Source organism: Lithobates pipiens, unplaced genomic scaffold (assembly GCF_037356315.1).
Source record: "Lithobates pipiens isolate NorthernLeopardFrog02 unplaced genomic scaffold, aLitPip1_a1.2 Scaffold_19, whole genome shotgun sequence".
Taxonomy (NCBI): Eukaryota; Metazoa; Chordata; class Amphibia; order Anura; family Ranidae; genus Lithobates; species Lithobates pipiens.
In genome coordinates this window covers 41,679,473-41,705,398 of record NW_027507764.1, presented here as the reverse complement: position 1 = coordinate 41,705,398, position 25,926 = coordinate 41,679,473, and the positions used below count along the sequence as shown (strand labels likewise).

The 25,926-nt window shown below is 47.1% G+C and overlaps 1 protein-coding gene across 2 annotated transcripts in view; it reads right to left on the bottom strand.

Moving 5' to 3' along the window:
- CRHR2 (corticotropin releasing hormone receptor 2) overlaps positions 1-25,926 on the bottom strand; it is a 543,313-nt gene that overhangs the window by 35,145 nt on the left and 482,242 nt on the right. For both annotated transcript variants that reach the window (XM_077490673.1, XM_077490674.1), the window contains one exon: positions 4,107-4,167. In XM_077490673.1, coding sequence (XP_077346799.1) covers positions 4,107-4,167 — 61 coding nt within the window. The remainder of the gene's footprint in view (positions 1-4,106; positions 4,168-25,926) is intronic.

Genomic DNA, 25,926 nt, shown 5'->3' with positions numbered 1-25,926 from the left:
TCAGTGTGCTTATCGCACGATTCTTCCCTCCTATTCCTGTTTTGGTGACAACTCAAACTTTTCTGGAATGTTTTCATTGGGGTCTCTTGATTGGAACCATCTTAAAGGGCGAGACTCTGTGGATCTCAGTGCCCCTTAGCCCCCGTAGTGCTCTCCAGCCCCCCATAGTGCCACCCAACCTCCCACAGAGCCACCCAACCTCCCACAGTACTCTCCAACCTCCAACAGAGCCACCCAACCTCCCACAGTACTCTCCAACCTCCAACAGAGCCACCCAACCTCCCACAGTACTCTCCAACCTCCAATAGTGCCACCCAACCTCCCACAGTACTCTCCAACCTCCAACAGAGCCACTCAACCTCCCACAGTACTCTCCAACCTCCAACAGAGCCACCCAATCTCCCACAGTACTCTCCAACCTCCAATAGTGCCACCCAACCTCCCACAGTACTCTCCAACCTCCAACAGAGCCACCCAACCTCCCACAGTACTCTCCAACCTCCAATAGTGCCACCCAACCTCCCATAGTACTCGCCAACCTCCAACAGAGTCACCCAGCCTCCCACAGTACTCTCCAACCTCCAACAGAGCCACCCAACCTCCCACAGTACTCTCCAACCTCCAATAGTGCCACCCAACCTCCCATAGTACTCTCCAACCTCCAACAGAGCCACTCAACCTCCCACAGTACTCTCCAACCTCCAACAGAGCCACCCAACCTCCCACAGTACTCTCCAACCTCCAATAGTGCCACCCAACCTCCCACAGTACTCTGCAACCTCCAACAGAGTCACCCAACCTCCCACAGTACTCTCCAACCTCCAACAGAGCCACCCAACCTCCCACAGTACTCTCCAACCTCCAACAGAGCCACCCAACCTCCCACAGTACTCTCCAACCTCCAATAGTGCCACCCAACCTCCCATAGTACTCGCCAACCTCCAACAGAGTCACCCAGCCTCCCACAGTACTCTCCAACCTCCAACAGAGTCACCCAACCTCTCACAGTACTCTCCAACCTCCAATAGTGCCACTCAACCTCCCATAGTACTCGCCAACCTCCAACAGAGTCACCCAGCCTCCCACAGTACTCTCCAACCTCCAACAGAGCCACCCAACCTTCCACAGTACTCTCCAACCTCCAATAGTGCCACCCAACCTCCCATAGTACTCTCCAACTGAGTCACCCAACCTCCCACAGTACTCTCCAACCTCCAACAGAGCCACCCAACCTCCCACAGTACTCTACAACCTCCAAAAGTGCCACCTAACCTCCCATAGTACTCTCCAACCTCCAACAGAGTTACCCAGCCTCCCACAGTACTCTCAAACCTCCAACAGAGCCACCCAACCTCCCACAGTACTCTCTAACCTCTAATAGTGCCACCCAACCTCCCATAGTACTCTCCAACCTCCAACAGAGTCACCCAACCTCCCACAGTACTCTCCAACCTCCAGCAGAGCCACCCAACCTCCCAAAAGTGCCCCGGCCCTCTGAAGAAACCCCCAGTGATGGCATCTCCCACTGTATCACCATAGCCTTCTCCAGAAACCTCATTCCCTACAGGGCCACCAAGTCCCCTATCCTCCTCCAAAACCTTCACCCCCTCTCCCTCAGTAAGACTCAGTCCCATCCAGAGTTTTCCAGTATTTGAAATTCCAAAACTTTTATTGTGTGAGTTTATTTTATTTTTACTGTAGGAGCATGGAAAGTTTTTGACAAATTTACCAGCCCTGGTCTCCGTAAGGATGAAGAGGGTTAGTGCACCCTAAAGCATCCTGTGTTATCTAGACATGTGCAATTTGTTTCGTTCCGAATGTAAATTCAGACAAAATTTGGGTTATTCTGAGATTCAGATGTATCCGGATCTGCAAATGAAATAGTAATGAATTTTGTTGGAATGTGTCTCATTTATTCGTTTTCTAACGAATTCCAAATTTTTGGAACGATTTGAATTTGGATCGGTCAAAAAATGATCGCTCTATTTGATATTCGGATGAAGAATAGCTGGTTGTTATGGATTGGGCTGGGAAGCCGGCCGCCATGTCCTTAACGACCGATGACTCATCAGATCTCAGCGGGGTTCCCCACTGACAGCTGAAATCTAAAGAAAACAATGCTGAATTTCTGAAATTTCTGAATTTCCGAAATTTGTGAAAATTAGACATTTTGGAAATTGGAAAACTTGAAATTTTGGAAATTGGAAAATTTGAAATTTCGGAAATTGGAAAATTTGAAATTTCGGAAATTGGAAAATTTGAAATTTCGGAAATTCGAAAATTCGAAATTTCGGAAATTCGAAAAATTCGGAAATTGGAAAAATTCAGAAATTGGAAAATTAGAAATTTTCGAATTCAGAAATTCGATATTTTGGAAGTTTGGAAATTCAAAATTTTGGAAATTCAAAAAATTCGAAGTGAGGAAATTTGAAAATTCGGAAATTTGGAAATGTGAAAATCTGAAAATAAGAATGAAAATCTGAAGATTCGAAAATCTGAAATAACTAACTAATAATAACGATTAAATTATAGGTATTGGAATGTCCTTTCAAATTGGGCTGTTAGTGAATGTAACGAGTACGAATTTATCCGAAGTTACAAATTATTTGAAATAACGAATGCCATATCTAAAAGGATGGAACGTAACGATCTAATAATAATAAATAACAATAATAATAACAAAACCTTTTTATTATTATTATTTATTATTAATTTGTTCCATTCCATTTGTTTAGATGCAGCATTTGTTATTTCGGATAATTCATAACTTCAGATAAATTTGTATTTGTTACGTTCACAAACAGCCAAATTTGAAAGGAAATTCCAATATCAATAATTTAATAGTTAGTTATTATTAGTTAGTTATTATTTCAAATTTTATTGACTTTCTTTTTTTCAGATTTTCAAATTTTTGGATTTTCGCATTTTTGAAATTCCGAATTTTTGAATTCTGAAAATTCGGAAATCGAAAATTCGGGAATTCGAAAACTTAACAATCTGAAAATTGGAAATTCTAAAGTTCGTAAATTCCAAAATCCGAATTTTCGGATTTCTGAATCTTCAAATTTCTGAATTCTGAGTTTTCGATTACTCAAATTTCCAAAAAAAGCAAAAAAAAAGAATAAAACAAAAACAAACACATTTTTTGTCAGTGCACATGTTTATTTGGAATCTGTTAGAAAATGAATAAACGAAACAAAGTTAAAAGACACAAAACTAAACTTAAAGTGGAACTTCAGTCATTTTTTTCATCTTTCCATCTATTAAATCTTCTGCTCTTGTTGTTGTTTTAACTTTGGATAGTAAAACATTTTTTTTTCTGCCAGTAAATTCCTAAGACCCCTTTCACACCGCAGAGCCCATAGCGTCGGTGGTAAAACGCCGCTATTTTTAGCGGCGTTTTACTGTCGTATTTACAGCCCATTTCGGCCGCTAGCGGGGCACTTTTACCACCCGCTAGAGGCCGAGAAAGGATAAAAACTGCGCGCAATACGCCGCAATAGCGGCGTGTTTTGCCGGCAGTATTGCAGCGCCGCCCCATTGATTCCAATGGGGAGCAGCGGTGGGGGAGCGGTAAACACACCGCTCCTTCACCGCTCCAAAGAAGCTGCTGGCAGGACTTTTCCTGACGTCCTGCCAGCGCACCACTCCGGTGTGAAAGTCCTCGGGGCTTTCACACTGGAATGAATGGTGCAGCAGTTTGAGGGCGGATTGCAGGAGCTATTTCTAACGCTATAGTGCCTGCAAAACGCCCTCTGTGTGAAAGGGCTCTTATATAGCCCCCTTCCTGTTTCTTGTCTGGTCATTAGCCTAGGCTTATGACATCATGCACAGCTCTCTCTTTAACTCTACCGAGAGTTTGCCAGGAAGGGAGGGGGGTGAGTCATAAGAGAGCCAATGAGAGCTGCAGAGCTGGAGGTGTGCCTCTGTGTGTCTGTGTAAATCCAGGCAGTGAACAGGCAGCAGCTTCAGCTGCCCACAGTTAAAATGGCTGCAGCCAGACTCAGCGGAGGGAGATTTCTGCAGCATATTTGGCAAGTACAGTAAAACAATTCATCAGTATTTCAAATGAGTATGTAGCCGGAGTTCTGCTTTAAACCACTTACTGTTCGTTTTCATTGCACAGCTTTCCGATGGCCCAGGCGATAATTATCGGGCACGGGATACCTGCGCAGAAAAAAAAACACAAACACAGCCAGAATCACTAAGGAGGGCCTTTCGGAAACTTCACGAGTCTGCGTGATTACATTCCTGACTTCACAATATACAGCAAGAGATGAAAGCTCCATCTTTTATCATTACAAAGCCATCCTTGAGTGCCACTCCGGTGACTTTGCCTAGGCTTATATACACCCTCTTCTAAATTATTATGCAAATTCTATTTCAGTGTCCCAAAGATTTAATATTTTGTTTTTCAGTTTAAGGCCCCTTTCACACTCCGTTCAGGTCCGCCTGTCAGTTTTTTTAGGCGGACCTGAACGGACACTCCATAGACCTCTATGGAGCGTCGGATGTCAGAGGTGAAACGTCCGCTGACATCCGACCCGCTCCAATCCGAAAAAAGTGTGACGGAGGAAAAACCTACTTTTCCTTCCGTCTGCGGATCGGGGGACGGCGGACTCTGCGGTCCGTCCTCATCCGATCTCCTATAGGGGAGAGCGGCGCTCTGACAGGTCCGTCCCTGCACAGTTTAAAAGCAGAGTTCACTCTGGTACGACAAATGCTCCGACATTGGGAGCTCTTTTCGCATGACGTGTGAAAATCAATGGTTCCCTATGGGAGCCGTCCTAACTGGTCTGACACAAGTCGGTCCAACTTTGAAAATGCTCCCTGCACTACTCTGTAGACATGTGCGGTTCATTTCGTACGAATCCAAAATTCATGCGAATTTCCGAAAATTCGTACATTCGGAAGCACCCGAAATACGAATTTCTATGCTTCCGAATTGTATACGAAATATGAAATTTCGTTGATGAATTTCGGATGCAAGTTCCGTTACAACGGAAACCTGACTGCTGTTTTGTTAACCAATCAGAGGGTTTCTTCTGCTGCTGAGTGAGGGTTGGGAAAATTATCTTTTTTAATATGGGAACGGGAGTTGATGGGAGATTCAGAATCGGACAAAATAAGAATGTTCATTAAAATCGTTTTATTATTGTCATAATAATTACGATTATTCATTATGATGAAGTTAAAAACCCAGGAAGTCAGCACTACTGCACAGGGATGGTGGGAGCCCCTCATAATGGGCACAGCACAGGGATGGTGGGAGCCCCTCATAATGGGCACAGCACAGGGATGGCGGGATCCCCTCATAATGGGCACAGCACGGGGATGGTGGGAGCCCCTCATAATGGGCACAGCACGGGGATGGTGGGAGCCCCTCATAATGGGCACAGCACGGGGATGGTGGGAGCCCCTCATATTGGGCACAGCACAGAAATGATGGGTGCCCCTCATAATGAGCACAGGACTTGGATGGGATGGTGGGAGCCCCTCATAATGAGCACAGCTTGGGGATGGGATGGTGGGAGCCCCTCATAATGGGCACAGCACGGGGATGGTGGGAGCCCCTCATAATGGGCACAGCACGGGGATGGTGGGAGCCCCTCATAATGGGCACAGCACGGGGATGGTGGGAGCCCCTCATAATGGGCACAGCACGGGGATGGTGGGAGCCCCTCATAATGAGCACAGCACAGGGATGGTGGGAGCCCCTCATGAGCACAGCATGGGGATGGGATGGTGGGAAATTCGTACGAAATACGAATTAACGGCTAATAACAAACGGAACGCAACAAAACAAAAGGAATTTATTGACGGCGCACATGTCTACTACTTTGGTCCGACTTTAATCCTACTTCAGCCCTTTGACTACCATTGAAGTCGGATCAAAGTCGGATCGCCGTCTTGCCTGATCCGACTTTGGCATGCGACTTGTGCTCTGATTATCTTGAGGGGGAACTCCACGCCAAATTTTAAATAACAAACCGGCATGGGTTCCCCCTCCAAGAGCATACCAGGCCCTTCGGTCTGATATGGATTTTAAGGGGGGGCCCCTATGCCAAAAAAACGGAGTGGAGGTCCCCCCAAAATCCATACCAGACCCTACCCTTATCCGAGCATGCAGCCTGGCCAGTCACTCAGCCAGGCGGCATGCCCTCAACAGGGGGGAGGGGGGGGGTTGGTGCTTTGGGGTAGGGGGGGCGTCCTGCGGGTCCCGCACCCCAAAGCAGCTTGTCCCCATGTTGATGAGGACAAGGACCTCCTCCTAACAACCCTGGCCTTTAATAAGGGGGCCTCAGATCCCGGCCCCCTGCCCCATGCAAATGAGTATGGGGTACATATATATAATGTTTGAGGGTTCTAAGGAATTTAGTAATTTAGTAATTTTCAAGCAAAAAATACTGATTTAAACTTGTAAACAAAAAGTGCCCGAAGGCTTGGTCTTCAAGTCTGATGCTAGAACTAAAGAATGGATTGCTAGATGGGAATGGAGGAAGCTGAGAGGTTATCCCGCAATGTTTTTCTTCTTTTTTTTTTCTTTTTTTTTTTAACAATGCACAAGTGAATATTAGTTAAAGAATTATTTCCAACCTCTGGTGCTCCAGACATGCTCGTTCTTTCCCCTCTATGAACCGCTCGGCTAATTAGAGCTAATTATCTGCCGCTTTATTCTGATTTATGGCCTGAGCTATGCTACATATCAACTTGAAGAAACTTGACAAGGATCCAGAACATGTGCTGGGACTGCTCTGTCCCATTACTTCTGGAGATGAGATCCGTGAGATTAGAAGATCAGTAAATGGAATATGTCAGGCATCTTTATCAGAGATATAAGTAGGGGAAGGCAGTGGGGGCAGAGGCCTACGGTGTGCAGAACACAAGGGGCACCCTGGGGATAAATCACTTCTAAATATTAAAAAGCTATATCATAAATCATTAAATGTTATTAAAAAAGCATATTTTTGTTTCCTTCTGCCTCCAGATAGGATTGGCTAAAATGAAAAAAATTCCAAATGTCTTACTTGTGACTGTAATGGTCTCACTGTTTTTTATTTTTGTTTTTTTTGCAGACATCTGCACAGAAATAGAGATCACATGACTCATATCCACTGCAGGAGAAATGTATGAATAGAACACCCCGGGGGGGGGGGTTGGGGGGTTTCAAGTGTTTGAGGAGGGCAGGTGACACAGTGGGGTTGATTTACTAAAGGCAAATAGTCTGTGCACTTTGCAAGTGCAGTTCCTCCAGAGATTAACTGCTTGCCGACTAGCGCACGACGATGTGCATCGGCACAATGGCACGGCTGGGAAAATGGGCGTACAGCTACATCCCCTTTAAGACGCAGTTTAGTGGGAGTACGAGCGTTGCATACTCCGTGAGCGTGCCCGTGAACTCGATGTCCGCTGGGGGCCCACGATTGTGACATGGAGCGGCAGAACGGGGAGATGTAAACAAGGCATTTCCCTGTTCTGCCTAGCAACATGACAGATATCTACTGCTCCCAGTGATCTCTGTCATGTTGTAGTGAGCCCACCCCCCACCCCCCACAGTTAGAATCACTCCCTAGGACACACTTAACCCCTTGATCGCCCTCTAGTGTTTAACCCCTTCCCTGCAGCATACCTCCCAACTTTTTGAGATGGGACTGAGGGACACCTATCAGCAAAGGTATGCAGGCATAAGACACACACCTTGCCACACCCCCTTAAAGGAGAATTGTACAAAAAAATCAAAATATCAAACGCAGCCATTTTAACCATAAAACGCAGTCACTATGCCCATCAAACGCAGCCACTGTGCCCATCAATTGCTGCCACTGTGCCATCAAGTGCAGCCACTGTGCCATCAAACGCAGCCACTGTGCCCATCAATTGCCACCACTGTGCATCAAACGCAGCCACTGTGCCCAATCAAATGCAACCACTGTGCCCATCAAACGCAGTTACTGTGCCCATCAAACGCAGCCACTGTGCCATCAAACGCAGCCACTGTGCCATCAAACGCAGCCACTGTGCCCATAAATTGCTACCACTGTGCATCAAACGCAGCCACTGTGCCCAATCAAATGCAAGCACTGTGCCCAATCAAATGCAACCACTGTGCCCATCAATTGCTGCCACTGTGCCATCAAACGCAGCCACTGTGTCCAATAAAACGCACCCACTGTGCCCATCAAACGCAGCCACTGCGCCCATCAAACGCAGCCACTGTGCCATATCAAATGCTCCCACTGTGCCATCAAATGCTGCCACTATGCCCCATAAAATACAGCTACTGTGCCCATCTTATGCAGCCACTGTGCCCCATCAAATGCAGCCACTGTGCCCATCATATGCAGCCACACTTACCATATAGGCAGCACCACAGGGCCGTGCGTTCGACGGAGCTGCCGACGTCCCTTCCAGTTTCCTTCTGAATAGGGAAACCGGAAGCAACCTCTTAACTAGAAGAACAAAGCTCCTGCCCGTAGCAATACTATGGACGGAAGCTGCTCAACGCTTTGGATTGCGCCACAAAGCAGGTCAAAAGCCTGCAAGTGAAGCACCCTGTCTGCAATCTCGTGATTGCATTGACGTGGCGCTTCCCATAGTGCACTGTGTCCATAGGGCGAACACAGTGCACTTAAAGAACATTTTTTATATATATTTTTTTTAAAGGGGCCTTTTTAATATATTTTATTTATTTATTTTTTGTGACTGCTGGGTGGGGGGCGGTGCCCGCGCAGCCCTCTATGGACGGGTCACCACTGCATATCCCCCCATCCTAAACACTTTCTAGAAGAGATCACAGATTGGATTGAGAAATGATCTTGGCGAACGTTCTCCTCAATCTGGCAAATGTGCTTTTCAAAGGAAATATCACACGGCGTCCTGCGCATTTCATGCCAAATTAATTTCCTTTTCTGCTTCCAGAACGGCGTCTGATCACGCTGAAACTTTCTGTTTGATTTAAGACATTGAAGTTTAATCTCTAGTTTAAAACCCAGACTTTACATTCCTTTAGAATATATACTTTTATTACTGAGCATTAAAGTGATTGTAAAGGTTCATTTTTTTTAACCACTTCAACCCCTCCCCCTTCCTGCCCTGGACAATTTTCAGCTTTTAGCTGGCACACTTTGAAAGACAATTGCGCGATCGTGCAACACTGTACCCAAGCAAAAATGTTATCATTTTTTTCCCACAGCTTTCTTTTGGTGGTATTTGATCACCTCTGGGGTTTTTATTTTTTGCGCTACAAATAAAAAAAATAGACAGATCATTTTGAAAAAAAAAAAGTTTTTCTTTGTTTCTTGTTACAAAACTTTGTAAATAAGTACATTTTCTCCTTCACTAATAGGCACTGATGAAGCTTCACTGATGGGCACTGATGAGGCAGTACTGATTGGCACTGAGGAGGCAGCACTGATGATGAGGCCCTTATATACGGCACCGATAAGCAACACTAATGAGCATTCATAGGTGCCACTGATATGCAGCACTGATGGGCACTGATGGGCACTGATAGGCAGCACTGATCAGGAGGCACTGGAATGCCATCCTTATTGGGCATTGAAGGGCATATCTGGCGGTCCTGGGTGGGCATCCCTGGTGGTCCTGGGCAGGCATCCCTGGAGGTCCTGGGTGGGCATCCTGAGGGGGGCTGCACTGATAATAAATCAGCGCAGACCCCTCCTGTCAGGAGAGATGCCGATCAGCTCTCCTCTACTAGCATCTGTCAGTGCAAGGGGAGGAAAAGCTGTTCCTATTTACACTGTGTTCAGCTGTGATTGCTAATCACATGGTAAAGAGCCTCCCACAGGGGCGCGCTGGCTAGTTATCCTGCTGGAAGTCATATGACGCCCAGTCAGGATAACTGAATCACTTTCCGGCCGTCATTCTGCTATAGGGAATCGGTTAAATAACAAACATGTCATACTTACCTCCTCTGTGCAATGTTTTGCACAGAGTGGCCCTGACCCTACTTTTCTGGGGTCCCCCGACAGTGCTCCTGGCTCCTCCTCTTCTTGAGTTCCCCCACGGAGAGCCGCATTCCGGGGGGGGCACTCGAGTCAATCTATCCAATGAGGACCCAAGACAGAGGCTGGAGCTGCTGGGCTCCTGCTCATCACTGGAACGATCAGGTTCAGGTAAAGAAAGGGAGGGCTCTGGGGGGGGGGGGGGGGGGGGGGCGGCTGGAGTACAGAAGGTTTTTCACCTTAACCTCCCTGGCGGTATGATTATGTCAGATTGTTGATGCTCAAAGCGGTACAATGTATTTCATGGAAATTTGCCGTTTTATATTGTAGGCCTGTAATTCTAATGCCGCGTACGCACGGTCAGATTTTTCCATAGGAAATGTTCGATGTGAGCATTTTGACGGAATGTCCGATCGTGTGTACGCAGCATTAGTAATAACTTACTTTTGTCCAGGGCTTTTTTTCTTAGAGAATAGGTGCAAGTACTCCCCCCCTTTACATCACTGCTTTTCTCTACTCTACCCACGTCCGAGCACTGTCCCTTGGTTCCACCCCTTACCCACCTCTGAGCACTGTCCCTTAGTTCCACCCCTTAACCACCTCTGAGCACTGTTCCTTGGTTCCACCCCTTACCCACTTCAGAGCACTGTCCCTTGGTTCCACCCCTTACCCACCTCCGAGCACTGTCCCTTGGTTCCACCCCTTACCCAGCTCTGAGCACTGTCCCTTGGTTCCACCCCTTAACCACCTCCAAGCACTGTCCCTCAGTTCCACCCCCCACCCCTCCTCTGAGCACAGTTCCTTGGTTCACCCCCTACCCATCTCCAAGCACTGTCCCTTGGTTCCACCCTCTACCTACCTCCAAGCACTGTCCCTTGGTTCCCCCCCTTACCCTCCTCCGAGCACTGTCCCTTGGTTCCACCCCTTACCCACCTCCGAGCACTGTCCCTTGGTTCCACCCCTTACCCACCTCAGAGCACTGTCCCTTGGTTCCACCCCTTACCCCCCTCTGAGCACTGTCCCTTAGTTCCACCCCTTAACCACCTCTGAGCACTGTTCCTTGGTTCCACCCCTTACCCACTTCAGAGCACTGTCCCTTGGTTCCACCCCTTACCCACCTCCGAGCACTGTCCCTTGGTTCCACCCCTTACCCAGCTCTGAGCACTGTCCCTTGGTTCCACCCCTTAACCACCTCCAAGCACTGTCCCTCAGTTCCACCCCCCACCCCTCCTCTGAGCACAGTTCCTTGGTTCACCCCCTACCCATCTCCAAGCACTGTCCCTTGGTTCCACCCTCTACCTACCTCCAAGCACTGTCCCTTGGTTCCCCCCCTTACCCTCCTCCGAGCACTGTCCCTTGGTTCCACCCCTTACCCACCTCCGAGCACTGTCCCTTGGTTCCACCCCTTACCCACCTCAGAGCACTGTCCCTTGGTTCCACCCCTTACCCACCTCTGAGCACTGTCCCCTAGTTCCACCCCTTAACCACCTCTGAGCACTGTTCCTTGGTTCCACCCCTTACCCACTTCAGAGCACTGTCCCTTGGTTCCACCCCTTACCCACCTCCGAGCACTGTCCCTTGGTTCCACCCCTTACCCAGCTCTGAGCACTGTCCCTTGGTTCCACCCCTTAACCACCTCCAAGCACTGTCCCTCAGTTCCACCCCCCACCCCTCCTCTGAGCACAGTTCCTTGGTTCACCCCCTACCCATCTCCAAGCACTGTCCCTTGGTTCCACCCTCTACCTACCTCCAAGCACTGTCCCTTGGTTCCCCCCCTTACCCTCCTCCGAGCACTGTCCCTTGGTTCCACCCCTTACCCACCTCCGAGCACTGTCCCTTGGTTCCACCCCTTACCCACCTCAGAGCACTGTCCCTTGGTTCCACCCCTTACCCACCTCTGAGCACTGTCCCTTAGTTCCACCCCTTAACCACCTCTGAGCACTGTTCCTTGGTTCCACCCCTTACCCACTTCAGAGCACTGTCCCTTGGTTCCACCCCTTACCCACCTCCGAGCACTGTCCCTTGGTTCCACCCCTTACCCAGCTCTGAGCACTGTCCCTTGGTTCCACCCCTTAACCACCTCCAAGCACTGTCCCTCAGTTCAACCCCCCACCCCTCCTCTGAGCACAGTTCCTTGGTTCACCCCCTACCCATCTCCAAGCACTGTCCCTTGGTTCCACCCTCTACCTACCTCCAAGCACTGTCCCTTGGTTCCCCCCCTTACCCTCCTCAGAGCACTGTCCCTTGGTTCCACCCCTTACCCACCTCCGAGCACTGTCCCTTGGTTCCACCCCCTACCCCCCTCCGAGCACTGTCCCTTGGTTCCACCTCTTACCCACCTCCGAGCACCGTCCCTTGGTTCCACCCATTACCCACCTCCGAGCACTGTCCCTTGGTTCCACCCCCTACCCACCTCCGAGCACTGTCCCTTGGTTCCACTCCTTACCCACCTCTGAGCACTGTCCCTTGGTTCCACCCCCTACCAACCTCCGAGCACTGTCCCTTGGTTTCACCCCTTATCCACCTCCCAGTATCACCCCTTTAGGAAAATACAGAACCAAGTATCATTTTGTGGTGCTACTTAATTTCATTGTATGGACTTTGTTAATGATAAGAAGGAAAGCAGTAAAATAGATTCCCTGCAGCCAGCATCACTAGACCCCTCCACAAAAAATAGATCCCCCCCCAGCATCAATAGACCTCCCGCCAAAAACAATACCAACACCCCGCAAAATAGATCCACCCCAGCAACAAAAGATCTCCCAGCAGCCAGTATCAATAGACTCCTCACTCAATAGTAGGTCCTTCCCAGCAACAATAGATCCCCTCCAGAGATAACAGATCCCCCAGCAACCAGCAATATACCCTCCAGTAGCTCCAAGCCATTACATACTTTCAGTGTCAGAACTGCATTCCCCCGTGTTCCCACTGAAAAAAAGCCCTGAATTTGTCCAAACAGGAGTCTGGTAGATATCCCGGGTATAATAAGGTTTGAAACACAAAATCAAAATTTGTATTATAATAAATAACTATAATTAATTACATCAAACAATAATATAATAATAATAAAATGATTCAATAATGTAATCAAATCAAAAACACTGACATTTGCTCAGTTGCAGAATTGTCACTGTCGTTACTTTCAGTGTTTGATGAAGGATTTCCCCTAAATCACTATCGCTCAATTCTGCACTGTTTTCTAGCTGGTCTAAAACCGCTTTTGATGTAAAGGGACACTTTTTGGTTGCTTTGGACAATCTCCAGTTTCCAGGCAGAAAGAACAGTATATATAATATAAAAGAACAGCCCGGAGCTAAGACCCAAGAATAGGCGCAGGGCTGGCATGATGAGAGTTAACTGGGTATGTTAGGGAGAAGATTGTGATAGGACTGGAGCGATAAAGGGGGCGGAGACAGGATAAAGCATCGGAGCGGGCATCCCGCCCCAGCGTCAGTCGAGAGTAAGAAGATTGGAGAGGATGGCGTCGTCACTGGGAGATCTCGTGAGCCAAATGAGGGCCGTGGTGGCGGCCAACGGGGAGCACTGGCTCCGAGAACAGGTTGACAGCTTGCTGGGGAAGGTCGGGACATTGCGGAGGTGACGAGGGGGGAACCGGCGCTCCCGCCCACCGGCTTGGTTCTCTCCAGACTCCCCCAGGGCTCCACATCACCGGGCGGGGATCACTGGCAAACCCCCCCCCCCCCCCCGAGCCACCAGCGAAGTGACCACCCATCAGGGCAGAGGCGGTCTCGGTGAGCCACAGGGACAGTGGGCACAGTAAAACACAGATTCCAGCCAGACCGGCGGCTGCTCAAGGCAGGCATCGCCGCCAGTGGTGTGACTGTTGAGGCACTTGGTTCTCAGATACATGCAATTGAACATTTGCATCTGCCCGGGGTTGAAAACGTTATTGCTGACGCAATGTCTCGCTTTCAGTGGGACAGGTTCCGGGAACTGGCTCCTGCGGCGGACGCGCATGGGGTCCCCTGCCCATCGGGACTGTGGAAGATTGCTTTGGACGCGTCTCCGACTGGATCAGACGGTCAGTGAGTGAGGGTACTTGGACGGCATACGAGAAAGTATGGTCAGAATGGGAAACTTTGGGGTCCCAGGTGGGGGCGGATGTTCAGGATCGTAGACTGCTGGTAATCTATTTTGTATCACGGAACCTGGAGAGCGGCGTTTCAGTTTCATGCCTGGGACAGAAACTGGCTGGCCTGGCGTTTTGGTTTAAACTGAGAGGGGAGCAGGATTTCCCGAAAGACTTTTGGGAGAAACAGGCGGTAAAGGGTTATCTGAGGGGTCGGCAGGTTAAAGACAACAGAAGACCGGTGTCTTTTGAGCTGCTGGGTAGGCTTTGTGAGCAGCTGCGGGTGGTGTGTTTCTCACCATACGAAAGAATTTTGTTTAAAACCGCGTTTACATTGGCGTTTTTGGAGCTTTCAGAATTGGGGAATTGGTCAGCCCTTCTAATAAAGGGCAGGGAGGGTTAGGTTTTGAGGAGGTAAACTGAAAGGGAGGCAGGTTGAGCATGAGGGTGCGCAGATCGAAAACAGATCAGGAGGCAAAGGAAAGGAAGTTGTGGTATTTGCAATTCCGGACTGTCAGCTGTGCCCTGTTCGCCCTGTTCTCATCATGCGCACGTTCTTGGCCGTTCAGCCAGATTTTCCGGGCCCGTTGTTGATACATGTGAATGGGGAATCATTATCGAGATTTCAATTCATATGAGTTTTTCGTAAATGCCTAAAGGCTTTGGGTTTGGAGGGCAAAAATTTTTCCTCCCATTCTTTCAGGATAGGGGCCATGACGGAGGCGGTTAGGGGGGGGTTGGACGAGGAGTCTGTGAAAAGGATTGGCAGGTGGGAGTCCAGGAGATTTAGATCTTACGTTAGGCCGGGAACTAGTGGACGTTTAGAGCAGGTAGTATGGGTGTGTCGGCATGGGTTTGTGTTACAGCTGTTCAATTACTGTTATTTGGGTTTGTTTTTCTTTCTTTCAGGTGCTCCACCAGGGTTGGTCTGGATAATGGGCCACTCTTACGTCTGCTGGGGAGCTAGGAGGCGCGATGTCAGGCCGGAAGGTAGGCAATTGGGCATTCCCGGGGGGGAGGCATACTTGAAATGGTTTGGTTTCCCGGGTATGCTTTGGAGCAGGATGGTGCCCGAAGTGCACTGTTTTGGGGGTTTTGACAGGTGTCCGGATGTCTTGGTTCTACATCTGGGGGGGAATGATCTGGGTCTCCGAACAAAATTGGACATCACGCGGGACATCTAATATGTTTTCTTGCGTCTTCGTGCGGCTTTCCCCAGGATGATCATTGTGTGGTCGGACATGATTGCCAGGACAACGTGGAGGTTTGCAATGTCGGATGACAGGATTAACAAGGCTAGGAGGAAAGTCAATCAGGAGATAAGCAAGTTTGTAGTGAGGAATGGGGGGTTGGCTGTTAGAAATGTGGAGTTGGAGGTAGATAACTGGCGTTACCTGCGAGATGAGAGAGTGCATCTTAATGCCGTAGGGATCGATCTGTGGGCTTCAGGACTCCAAGATGGCATTGAGAGAGCCCTGAGGGTGTGGAGGTGCGCTCAAGGATAAGGTTTTACCCTTGTTTGCTATGGCGGGTATTGGCCAGCGCAGGTAAAGGAAGATACCCCCTCCCACAGAGAAGGTGATGCGGGACCCATTGGAGATATGGGCTCGTTGGTGATATTCCATATATCGATGGTTTATATGGAATCTGGTGAATGGGTGCACTGCGGTCAATAGTTGGTGAGTTAGCATGTCAGCTTGAGGCCTAGTTTACAGTTAATACGACCGCAGTGTATGTTGATCATTATGTTAATGGGGTGGGGAGGGGGAATGTCCTGCAGAAGACCAATGCGTTCAGTTTGTCCAGTTAACTGATGTTTCTTGAGATGTTTTGGTTTATATGTTAATTTATTGTTTTGATTAATAAAGGGGCTGCTACGGCCACTAATTTACTCCAAAAAGGTGTGGTCTCCTTTAATGGGAAGGGGAAAGGTATGGAGTGGGTGGTTGGTTAGCAGAACAGGCAACATCAGTTATACTATAGTCAAATGCATGCAGGGCACTGGACAAACCACTGGGGACAAAAGGGATGTGAAATTATTTGATACAATAATCTAATCTGTAAAATTTGGCTCCCTGCTCTGTCCCCGTGCATCGCAACACTCGCAGGGAACTGAGCCCGGCCAGGGCCGTCTTTAATATTGATTGGACCCTGGGCAAAAATTTTCTTTGACCCTCCCGAGTCCACTTATCAACTATTTTGCATGCTCAAGGGACAGCTTATTTGGCCCCCACAACAATGACTGGGCCCAGGGCAGCTGCCCCCTTTTCCCTGCATTAACCGCTTCAGCCCCGGAAAATTTTACCCCCTTCCTGACCAGAGCACTTTTTACAATTCGGCACTGCGTCGTGTTAACTGACAACTGCGCAGTTGTGCGACGTCGCACCCAAACAAAATTGACGTATTCTATTTCTCACAAATAGAGCTTTCTTTTGGTGGTATTTGATCACCTCTGCGGTTTTTATTTTTTACGCTATAAGCAAAAAAGAGTGACGATTTTGAAAAAACTCAGTACTTTTGACTTTTTGCTAAAATAGAGATAGCAAATATAATATAGATATGTATTCTTCTATATATTTTTGGTTAAAAAAAATCGCAATAAGCGTTTATTGGTTTGCGCAAAAGTTATAGCATCTACGATTTTTATCGGGACATTATGGCTGACGCATCGGACACTTTTGACACTATTTTGGGACCATTTTCATTTATACAGCGATCAGTGCTATAAAAATGCACTGATTACTGTGTAAATGACATTGGCAGGGAAGGGGTTAAACACTAGGGGGCAATTAAGGGGTTAAGTGTGTCCTAGGGAGTGATTCTAACTGTGGGGGAGGTGGGCTTCCAGTCACATGACAGCGATCGCTGCTCCCAATGACAGGGAGCAGTAGATCTCTGTCATGTCACAAGGCAGAATGGGGAAATGCCTTGTCTACATAGCATCTCCCTGTTCTGCGGCTTCGTGACACGATCGCCGGGACACCGACGGACAACGAGTCCTCGGGTCCCGCAGGCACGGTCACGCTGTATGCGGCAGGCACGCCCGCTAACCCCGCCAATTAAAGGGGACGTACAGGTACACCCATTTGCCCACCGCTGCCATTGTGCCGACGTATATTGGCGTGCAGCGGGCCGGCAAGTGGTTAAAGACGGCTCTGTCAGGGCCGTCTTTAATATTGATTGGACCCCGGGCAAACATTTTCTTGAGCCCTCCCGAATCCACTCATCAACTATTTTCTAGCAGTACTGCTCATTTGGGCCCCACAACAATGACTGGGCCCGGGGCAGCTGCCCCTTTTGCCCTGCATTAAAGATGGCCCTGAGCCCGGCGCTGTGATGAATCGAAGCGGAGGACACGGCTCGCGGACACAGCGGGGGGAGGAAAGATCGCAGGATACAGGGGACAAGGTAAGTAACTCTGCCTGGATCCTGCGATGCGATCCTGAGTGTGGGTTACTGCTTCTGGTACCGGAATCCCCCCCCCCCCCCCCCCCGAGCCACACTCGGGAATACCGTCAAGGAGGTTAATGCAACTTTCTTTTTGAAAATTTGTTTTGGGAAAAATTAGACAAAGTTTTTTCGTTAACTTGGATGTTTCCGAAATTTACGAATATGCTGAATTTTCGATAAAAAAAAACAAAATTTGGAACAAAAACGAATTGCACGCGTCTAACGTGCATCAACGTATGCATCACTGCAACAAACCATATCGCAAAAGGTATTTTTCAGCCCTTTACATCTGCTTTAATTGCGCCGCTCTTTTTCCTCCGGTGTTTTCCCAGCTGGAAGCTGTTGAATGATTAGAAGCCGTACATTTTTTAGGAGCGCCTCCGCCGCTCCATATGGCGGTCATCCAGTCACGCTCATTATTGTGCATTTTATCGAGCGGATTATACAGATGGAGGAATTCTGCGTTGCTCTAGCACTCTGGCTCCATTAAACACAATCACCAAGTTAGTTTTCATTCTGCACCGCGCCGACTCGCGACCCCCCCCCCCCCCCCCTGACGCAGAGCACTTCCTATTTCAAGGCTCTGCTCCGAACATGCCGTCGGTCATAAACACGCTGATCCATCCCGAGCCTCGATGCACAGCTGTTTATCTGGACGCGACTCACTTTGATATAATGAAAGAGGATTTTATAGAACATATCGCCAAATTTAATTATGCCTTCAACGCTTCCCCATGGATTCACCGATGACGGGGAGAGGATGGCGATGGAAAATGATTGAGTTTATCGCTTTGTTTCTATTCCATTGTTGACTATATCTGATTTTTTGAAAAAACAAAACAAAAAAACACAGCTCTGTTTTTAAAGAGCGGATACAGGCACACTTTTTATTTTGCCTGTACCAAAAGCAGTGGGCATTACTTTTTAATAAAAACTTACGTAGGTCATTTAAATTTCGTATATTGGTAGAGTGAAGTCTCGTACACACGATCGGATTGTTCGCCAACAAAACCGTGGAAATTGTGTCCGAAGGGCGTTGGCCCAAACTTGTCTTGCATACGCACGCCCAGACAAATGTTGGCCAACAATTACGAACGTAGTGACGTACTATGTTATTTTTCAGCTCTTTAGCGCCACCCTTTGGGCTCCTTCTGCTAATTTCGTGTTAGTAGAAGTTTAGTGATTGTTGATTCGTGCTTTTCAGTTCGTTAACCAGTCAATTTGGTTGAATAATGGTAGGATTTGGTAAATTTTCTATATTTTTGCACTTTTTGGTTAAGTTCTATGGGCAGATAGTATGTCAAATTTTTTTTACATTTTTTTTTAAATGCACGATAAAAAAAATGTGGAGAATAATAATTGGCTGTGTGTTTTACTTCAAATGACAGTTTGGGAGTAGGCAGTTACATTTAAAAAAAATACAATGTAAAATTGACAAGGGACACCAACATAGTTGTATCTTTGATCGTAAAAACTGCTGGATAATGGTGATGTGGTAACTTTCCCAAATAATAAAAAAACAAAAACAAAACATAATAATATTATTCTTGATATCACTAGAAAAAAAAAAGCCTTTGAAAATTAGTTTGCAATAACTCCATCAGTATCACCAGCAAAGCAGCTTCATTATTATCCCATTAAAGAAGAAGAGAATTGTGCGCTGCATTTCGAGATTTCATAATTTGCTACATCATGAATGTCAATTCTCCATTATGAACGCTAGTTTACAAGCGTGTTTGTACTTTGGACTTTTGTCCGACGGACTTGTGTATACACGCTCGGAAAATCCGACAACAGACATTTGTCCAAGGAAAATTGTAAAGCCCTGCCATCCAACATTTGTCTGCGGAAAACCCGACGACAATTGTCCGATAGAGCGTACACACGGCCAGATTTACCGCCAACAGCCCGTCATCGAACATTTCCCATCACAAAGTCCGATCGTGTATACGCGGCTTGACTCTTCCTCTATAACAGGGGTCTCCAAACTTTCTAAGCAAAGGGCCAGTTAATTATCATTCAGAATTTAGGGGGGATGGTCAGACAGACTGCGGCAAGCGGGATTAGAAAACACGCTGGCATCGTTGGGAGTAAACAATGCCCCATCATTGGCTTTAGTGGGATAAATAGTGCCCCATTGTTGGTATCAGTGAGAGGAATGGTGTTAAAAATATATAGAGTTGCGCTTATTAACAATAAACACTAAAGATAGTCCAAAAAGTGCTCTTAAAAGTCCAATTCAGCAACACAACCTGAGTGAGGACACCACATAATCAGGTGAACGAACATCAAACTGAAGTGTTTGTGTGGAAAATCTAAAAGAATCCTCTGCCTTGTGACGTCACCAATATTAAGGTCAGGATGTGCTCTTACTCCAAGTGATGGACCCTCTATTATGGAAAGTCAAATAGGCATTTGGATATCTCAGCTGTATCCATGGGAGGTATAGTGCAGACGACGTGTCTTACAACCTTCTGAGCAAAGGGCTATTAAACTATCATTCAGACTTTAGGGGAGGGCAGACTGGGGCCCGTGGGATAAAAGTCAATTCGCTAGTGTCAGTGGGAGTAAACAGTGCCCTTCATTAGTTTTAGTGGGATAAATAGTGCCCCATTGTTGGTATCAGTGAAAGGAATGGTGCTCCACTGTTGGAGTCTGTTAGAGGACTGGTGCCCCCAACACTGGTGTCAGCAGGAGGAATAGTGCCCCATCATTGGTGTCAATGGGTTGAATAGTGCCTCAGCATTGATATAAGTGGAAGGAATAGTGCCCCATCATTGATGACTGTGGAAGGAATAGTGCCCCATCATTGATATCAGTGGGAGGAATAGTGCTTCTTCCTTGGTGTCAGTGGAAGGAATAGTGCCCCCATCACTGGTGTCAATGGGAGGAATAGTGCCCCATCATTGATCTTAGTGGGAGGAATAGTGCCCCATCACTGGTGTCAATGGGAGCAATAGTGCTCCCATCATTGATATCAGTGGGAGGAATAGTGCCCCATTGTTGGTGTCAATGGGAGGAATAGTGCCCCTTCATTGGTGTAAGTGGGAGGAATAGTGCCCCATCATTGGCAACAGTTGAAGGAATAGTGCCCCACCATCACTGGTGTCAGTGGGAGGAATAGTGCCCCATCATTGATCTTAGTGGGATGAATAGTGCCCCATTGTTGGTGTCAGTGGAAGGAATAGTGCCCCACCACTGGTGTCAGTGGGAGCAATAGTGCCCCATTGTTGGTGTCAGTGGAAGGCATAGTGCCCCATCATTGGTGTAAGTGGGAGGAATAGTGCCCCATCATTGATCTTAGTAGGATGAATAGTGCCCCATTGTTGTGTCAGTGGAAGGAATAGTTCCCCATCACTGGTGCCAGTGGGAGCAATAGTGCCCCATTGTTGGTGTCAGTGGGAGGAATAGTGCCCCATCATTGGTGTAAGTGGAAGGAATAGTGCCCCATCATTGGTGTAAGTGGAAGGAATAGTGCCCCATCACTGGTATCAGTGGAAGGAATAGTGACCCATCATTGGCGTCAGTGGATGGAATGGTGCCTCAAGGACCGGATAAAGGCAAGCAAAGGGCCACATCCAGTCCACGAGTGTGAAGACCACTTCTCTATAGTAACTCTTCTTCTTTTACATTGCAGGTAAATAATGGTTTAAAAGCAGAAGCAATGTGCCATCATTGAGTTCTTGATGAAAGAGGGGTGCAGGCAGTCCTACATCCACAGAAGGCTAGAGAATGTTTATGGAGAGGACACAGATGATAGTTGCAATGTTCACAGATGATGGAAACCAAGAATGAAGACAAACCACGCAGTGGAAGACCATCAACTGTGACCACTGACACGAGTGGACAAATTGATTCACGTGGAGAAACGAGTCACAATCCATGAGCTTGCTGCCCAACTGAACAGTGGTCACAATGCCATACAGAAGATGGTGGAAGACATAGGGTCTTGGCAAATGTGTGCAAAGTACGGTAAGTACCTCAGTAGTCGACACCAGATATGAAGGCTAAAAGAATGGAAGCCTGCTCTGATCTGCTGCAAGCATGTGAAGCCAATGAAAGGGGAGAGAAAATTATTCAAAGGGGACAGATGATCCAGTGACAACTGTCTAAGCCCCTGTACACACGGTCGGAGATTTCGACAACCAAATCCGACGGATTTTGTCCGAAACTGTTGCATACACACGGTCGGACTAAGTTGTCGAAAAATCCGATCGTTCAGAACATGATGACGTAATTTCGTTACGATGGGACTAAGTTCAGGCTAGTAGCCAATAGCTTTGATGTAGGAATTTGATCTGAGCATGCGTGGCACTTGGTCCGATCAAAATTCTGTACACATGATCGGAGTATGTCCGATCAAACCAGTTGGTCGGAAAATATTTCCAACAAGTTGGAAAATTGGGTCCGATGGATATTCCGACGGAAACAGTCCGATGCATACCACACACAGTCAGATTATCCGACAACGCGGTCCAATAGGACACATTCCGATGTATTCTCCGACCGTGTGTACAAGGGCTTAGATTGGACTTTCTCTCACTTCCTGTTGCATTTCCAAGACAGGAAGTAAAATGAGACAGACAGTAACAAATAACCTGATAGCTTACCTCCCAAATTTCTGATATGTGATAAAGAGACTTTCCTTTGCATTGCCACTGCTGTAAGGCTTATGGCAGTGGCAGTAGGGGTTGTACACTCCACAAACCAACTGCCTAACATTTTAATGACCCCGGGAGTCACTTCCCCCCACCCTGCCATGTTTCCTGGACTCCGATGTCCCACAAGTTGGGGATTACCCGGCGCGGGGGAGGGAGATCAGCCTCAAAACTGTATAGCATGTGGCATTGGTATTAGTGTGATGTCTTAATTGAAATATGTGGCATATGGAACAGACACTCATACTTTCCACTTTTATATATTTTTGCGAGAACAAGTTTTCTCTCTTCTTCCTAATAGACATCACATGGTCTTCCCAGAAAAGTGGAGGCTGATTTTGCCTCCAAGTGGGGCCTACTCTACATTACTGGCCAAGAATTTTCAATGGGATGTGCAACAAGCTCACATAAGTTTCATGATCAGATTTCCACCAACTTTTGGTCAATGTAGCATGTGGCACTGGCAATGATGTCATTGTGAAGCCCTAATTGAATAGGTGGAAAATGGCATGGACACTCTTATAGTTTCCACAAGGCTTTTATCTTTTATGGATTTGTGCTTTGCCTGAACAACTCTTCTCTCCTACCTAATTGACCTCAAATTGCCTTCAACAAATACGTCAAAGGACCGAGAATTGACTGTCTTTTGTGTTGTACACCTGAGGTCAGATCGATCATTTCTGTAATCCTCGTTATTGTCAGCCTTCGATTTCTGTTGTAGTCACCTCTACTTACTGAATCAGCGTGGGGTTCGTTCAACAATACATTTCTCCGCAGTTCTGATACATGCATCTCCAACATTGGTGGGCTCATACCGTATGTGCCTTTGTTCAGATATTATAATAGATGGCAAGATTTAGGAATGGTATGTCCACCAAGCGTGTGGTGGTTCGGTTAGGTGTCCTCAAACCTATGACTATAAAATGTATTTTAGGCGTGGAGTCAGATAATCCAGAAACAATCTAAAGTCTCATACACACGATCGCACTTTGTTTAAATTTTCCCATGGACTTTTGTACAAAGGGCGTTGGCTGTAGGTTTGTGTTGCACACGATCTGACTTTTTAGGCAACAAACACGAACGTAGCGACACTTCAAAAGAGGACGTTCAATTACTCCAGCGCCACCTTTGGTCAACTTCTGTATTGTTGTCTGATCTTTTGCATTGGTTCTGAGCATGCGTGTTTGTACCTTGTACAAAAGTCCGATGGTTTTGTGTACACAAGATTGGACTTTGCTCCATCGGATTTATGTTTTCAAAAAGTTTGTCCGTTCACACAGCCAACAAAAGTCAGATGAAAACCGAAAAAGCTTGTCCAATGGTCAAAACAGCTAATTTGCATGTTTGTAGTCAAAAAGTCAGATCGTGTGTACGGCCTTTAGATGTCACCAGCACACCATGGTCAACCAAAAAAAAAACGATGTTTCATAGCCACTAAGAATCTCTTTCTCAGACAGCAGTGACCTGATGTTTCTGCTGCCCAAGACAGAGGTCCTTATTGGCCTTTAAACACTGAAGTGGATTTACCAAATCTGGAGAGTGCAAAATCTGGTGCAGCTGTGGTAGCCAATCAGCTTCTAATTTCAGCTTGTTCAGTTAAGCTTTGAAAAAACAAAACAAAAACCTGGAAGCTGATTGGTTTCTATGCACAGCTGCACCAACTTTTCCACGCTCCAGTTTTAGTAAATCAACCCCATTGCCTTTCATATTCAATAGGGATGGAGGCTTTTTGACTGAGTTGGCAGTGTTTCCCCTGCATTTCATGTGGGAGGTTCAAAGCCCTGGCAGGCTATGTACCATATTTGGAGCTGGTACCATATCTGGAGCTTTGTTTGCTCGGGACATAACATGCCCCTGAGATCACGCGGCACTTGTTGCACCACATTACCAGTTAGGTGGGGAGTTGTGGTTGTTCCACACTTTGGACTGTTTTGATGTCTCCTGCTGCAATACACTCTGTATGACCTCCCTTTCCCCCTTCCTTCTGCCCTTTTTCTGGGCGGGGGGCTTGGAGGGCTGGGTGGGTACCCACAGCGCATCGTCGCCACGCACCGTGTCTCACATGTGACGTCATTTGGTGTCATGACATGGAGCACGAGTATCTCCATTGCAGCCAACATAGCTGGGCAAGGTGCGTTTCTGACATGAGCGATGTTCACCACCGGGGTCAGAGCCCCTCTCTACACATACCGAGCTAGCGTGCCATTGGTAGGAGTCAGCGTGCGGGGGGCATATATATGACGCCTCCCCGGACACAGCTGCCTTTGCCACACTTTGGAAGACGCCCTATTCTACAGAAGCACTCTGCTTTCTTTGTACACGTTCAAGGTAATCACTACGTCATCATGTACACCAGGGATCTGCAATTAGCGGACCTCCAGCTGTTGCAAAACCACAAGTCCCAGCATGCCTCTGCCTCTGGGTGTCAGTTCTGCAACAGCTGGAGGTCCGCTAATTGCAGATCCCTGCTGCACACTATCTTCACAGATTTTCTTTACCGGTACCATGCAACTCACTATATACTATATTTATTCATTATAGACTTTTTGGTAGTCGCCACCCACTCATCCCTCTGATTCACTATGAAGATTGGCAACCTGTGTTCTGGGGGGCTTTGTGTGTGCGCCCCATTGGCACGCGGCTCCATAGTACCTCGGCTCCTGGGACAGACAACCCTCCTGGCCCTGGGCCGACATTCACCATATCCCATTGCTAACTTATCGCATGTAAGTATCCAGGACTGCCACATTTGTCTTCTCCTGTTATGTTTAGCGCCACACTAGATTCATTATATTTCATTCTTTATAGATATCCATGATCATCCGCCCCTGATGAGTGTTCACACACGAAACGCGTCGAACATTTAGGATGCAGATACATGCCTGTATCAGCAATCAATCCAGTCTATTGTCTACTAAGCAATCATGTTCATAGTACTTTAAATCATGTCACTTATACTGCAATGTGCCGCCCCAATGACATGTATATATATGAATTCATAAGACTTACTAATCAATCTTTTCCACATTATCATGTGTTGCCAAGTTGATATATATCAAGTATCCTTGATGTCCATGTTATATGTGTATTTGTATGTGTATTTTTACGATCCAAATATTTTTTACTTGTTCTGTACCATTGATATGTATTTTATACATCTTGCATGTTATTAACCACTTGCTGACTCTCTCGCCCCCCCCCCCCCTTTTTTCCTGCAGCCTGCCAGGTTGCGTGTTTGGATAAGGGTCTGGTATGGATTTTTGGGGGGACCCACGCCATTTTTTTTTATTTTGGCATGGGGTTCCCTCTAAAAATCCATACCAGACCCTTCAGGTCTGGTATGGATTTTGAGGGGGGCCCCTATGCCATTTTTTTTTTTAATTGGCACAGGGTTCCCCTTAATATACATACCAGACCTGAAGGGCCTGGTATGGAATTTGGGGGGACTCCCACGCAATTTTTTTTACATTTTGGTTTGGGGTTTCCCTTAATATTCATACGAGACCCAAAGGGCCTGGTAATGGACTGGGGGGATCCCATGCCGTTTTTTTCAAATACTTTTATCTGTATTGCCGAGACCCGACAATTCACTATAACTGCGATTACTTTTAAATTACTTTTTTTTTCCTTTAGAAATGTCATTTTGTGCGCCACTTTACAGGCATACTATAGACACCCTCCAGGTACGAAATATAAAGGAATATTTCACTTTTATTGTTTCACTTTAAGCATTGTTAAAATCACGGCCATTTTTAAAACTTTT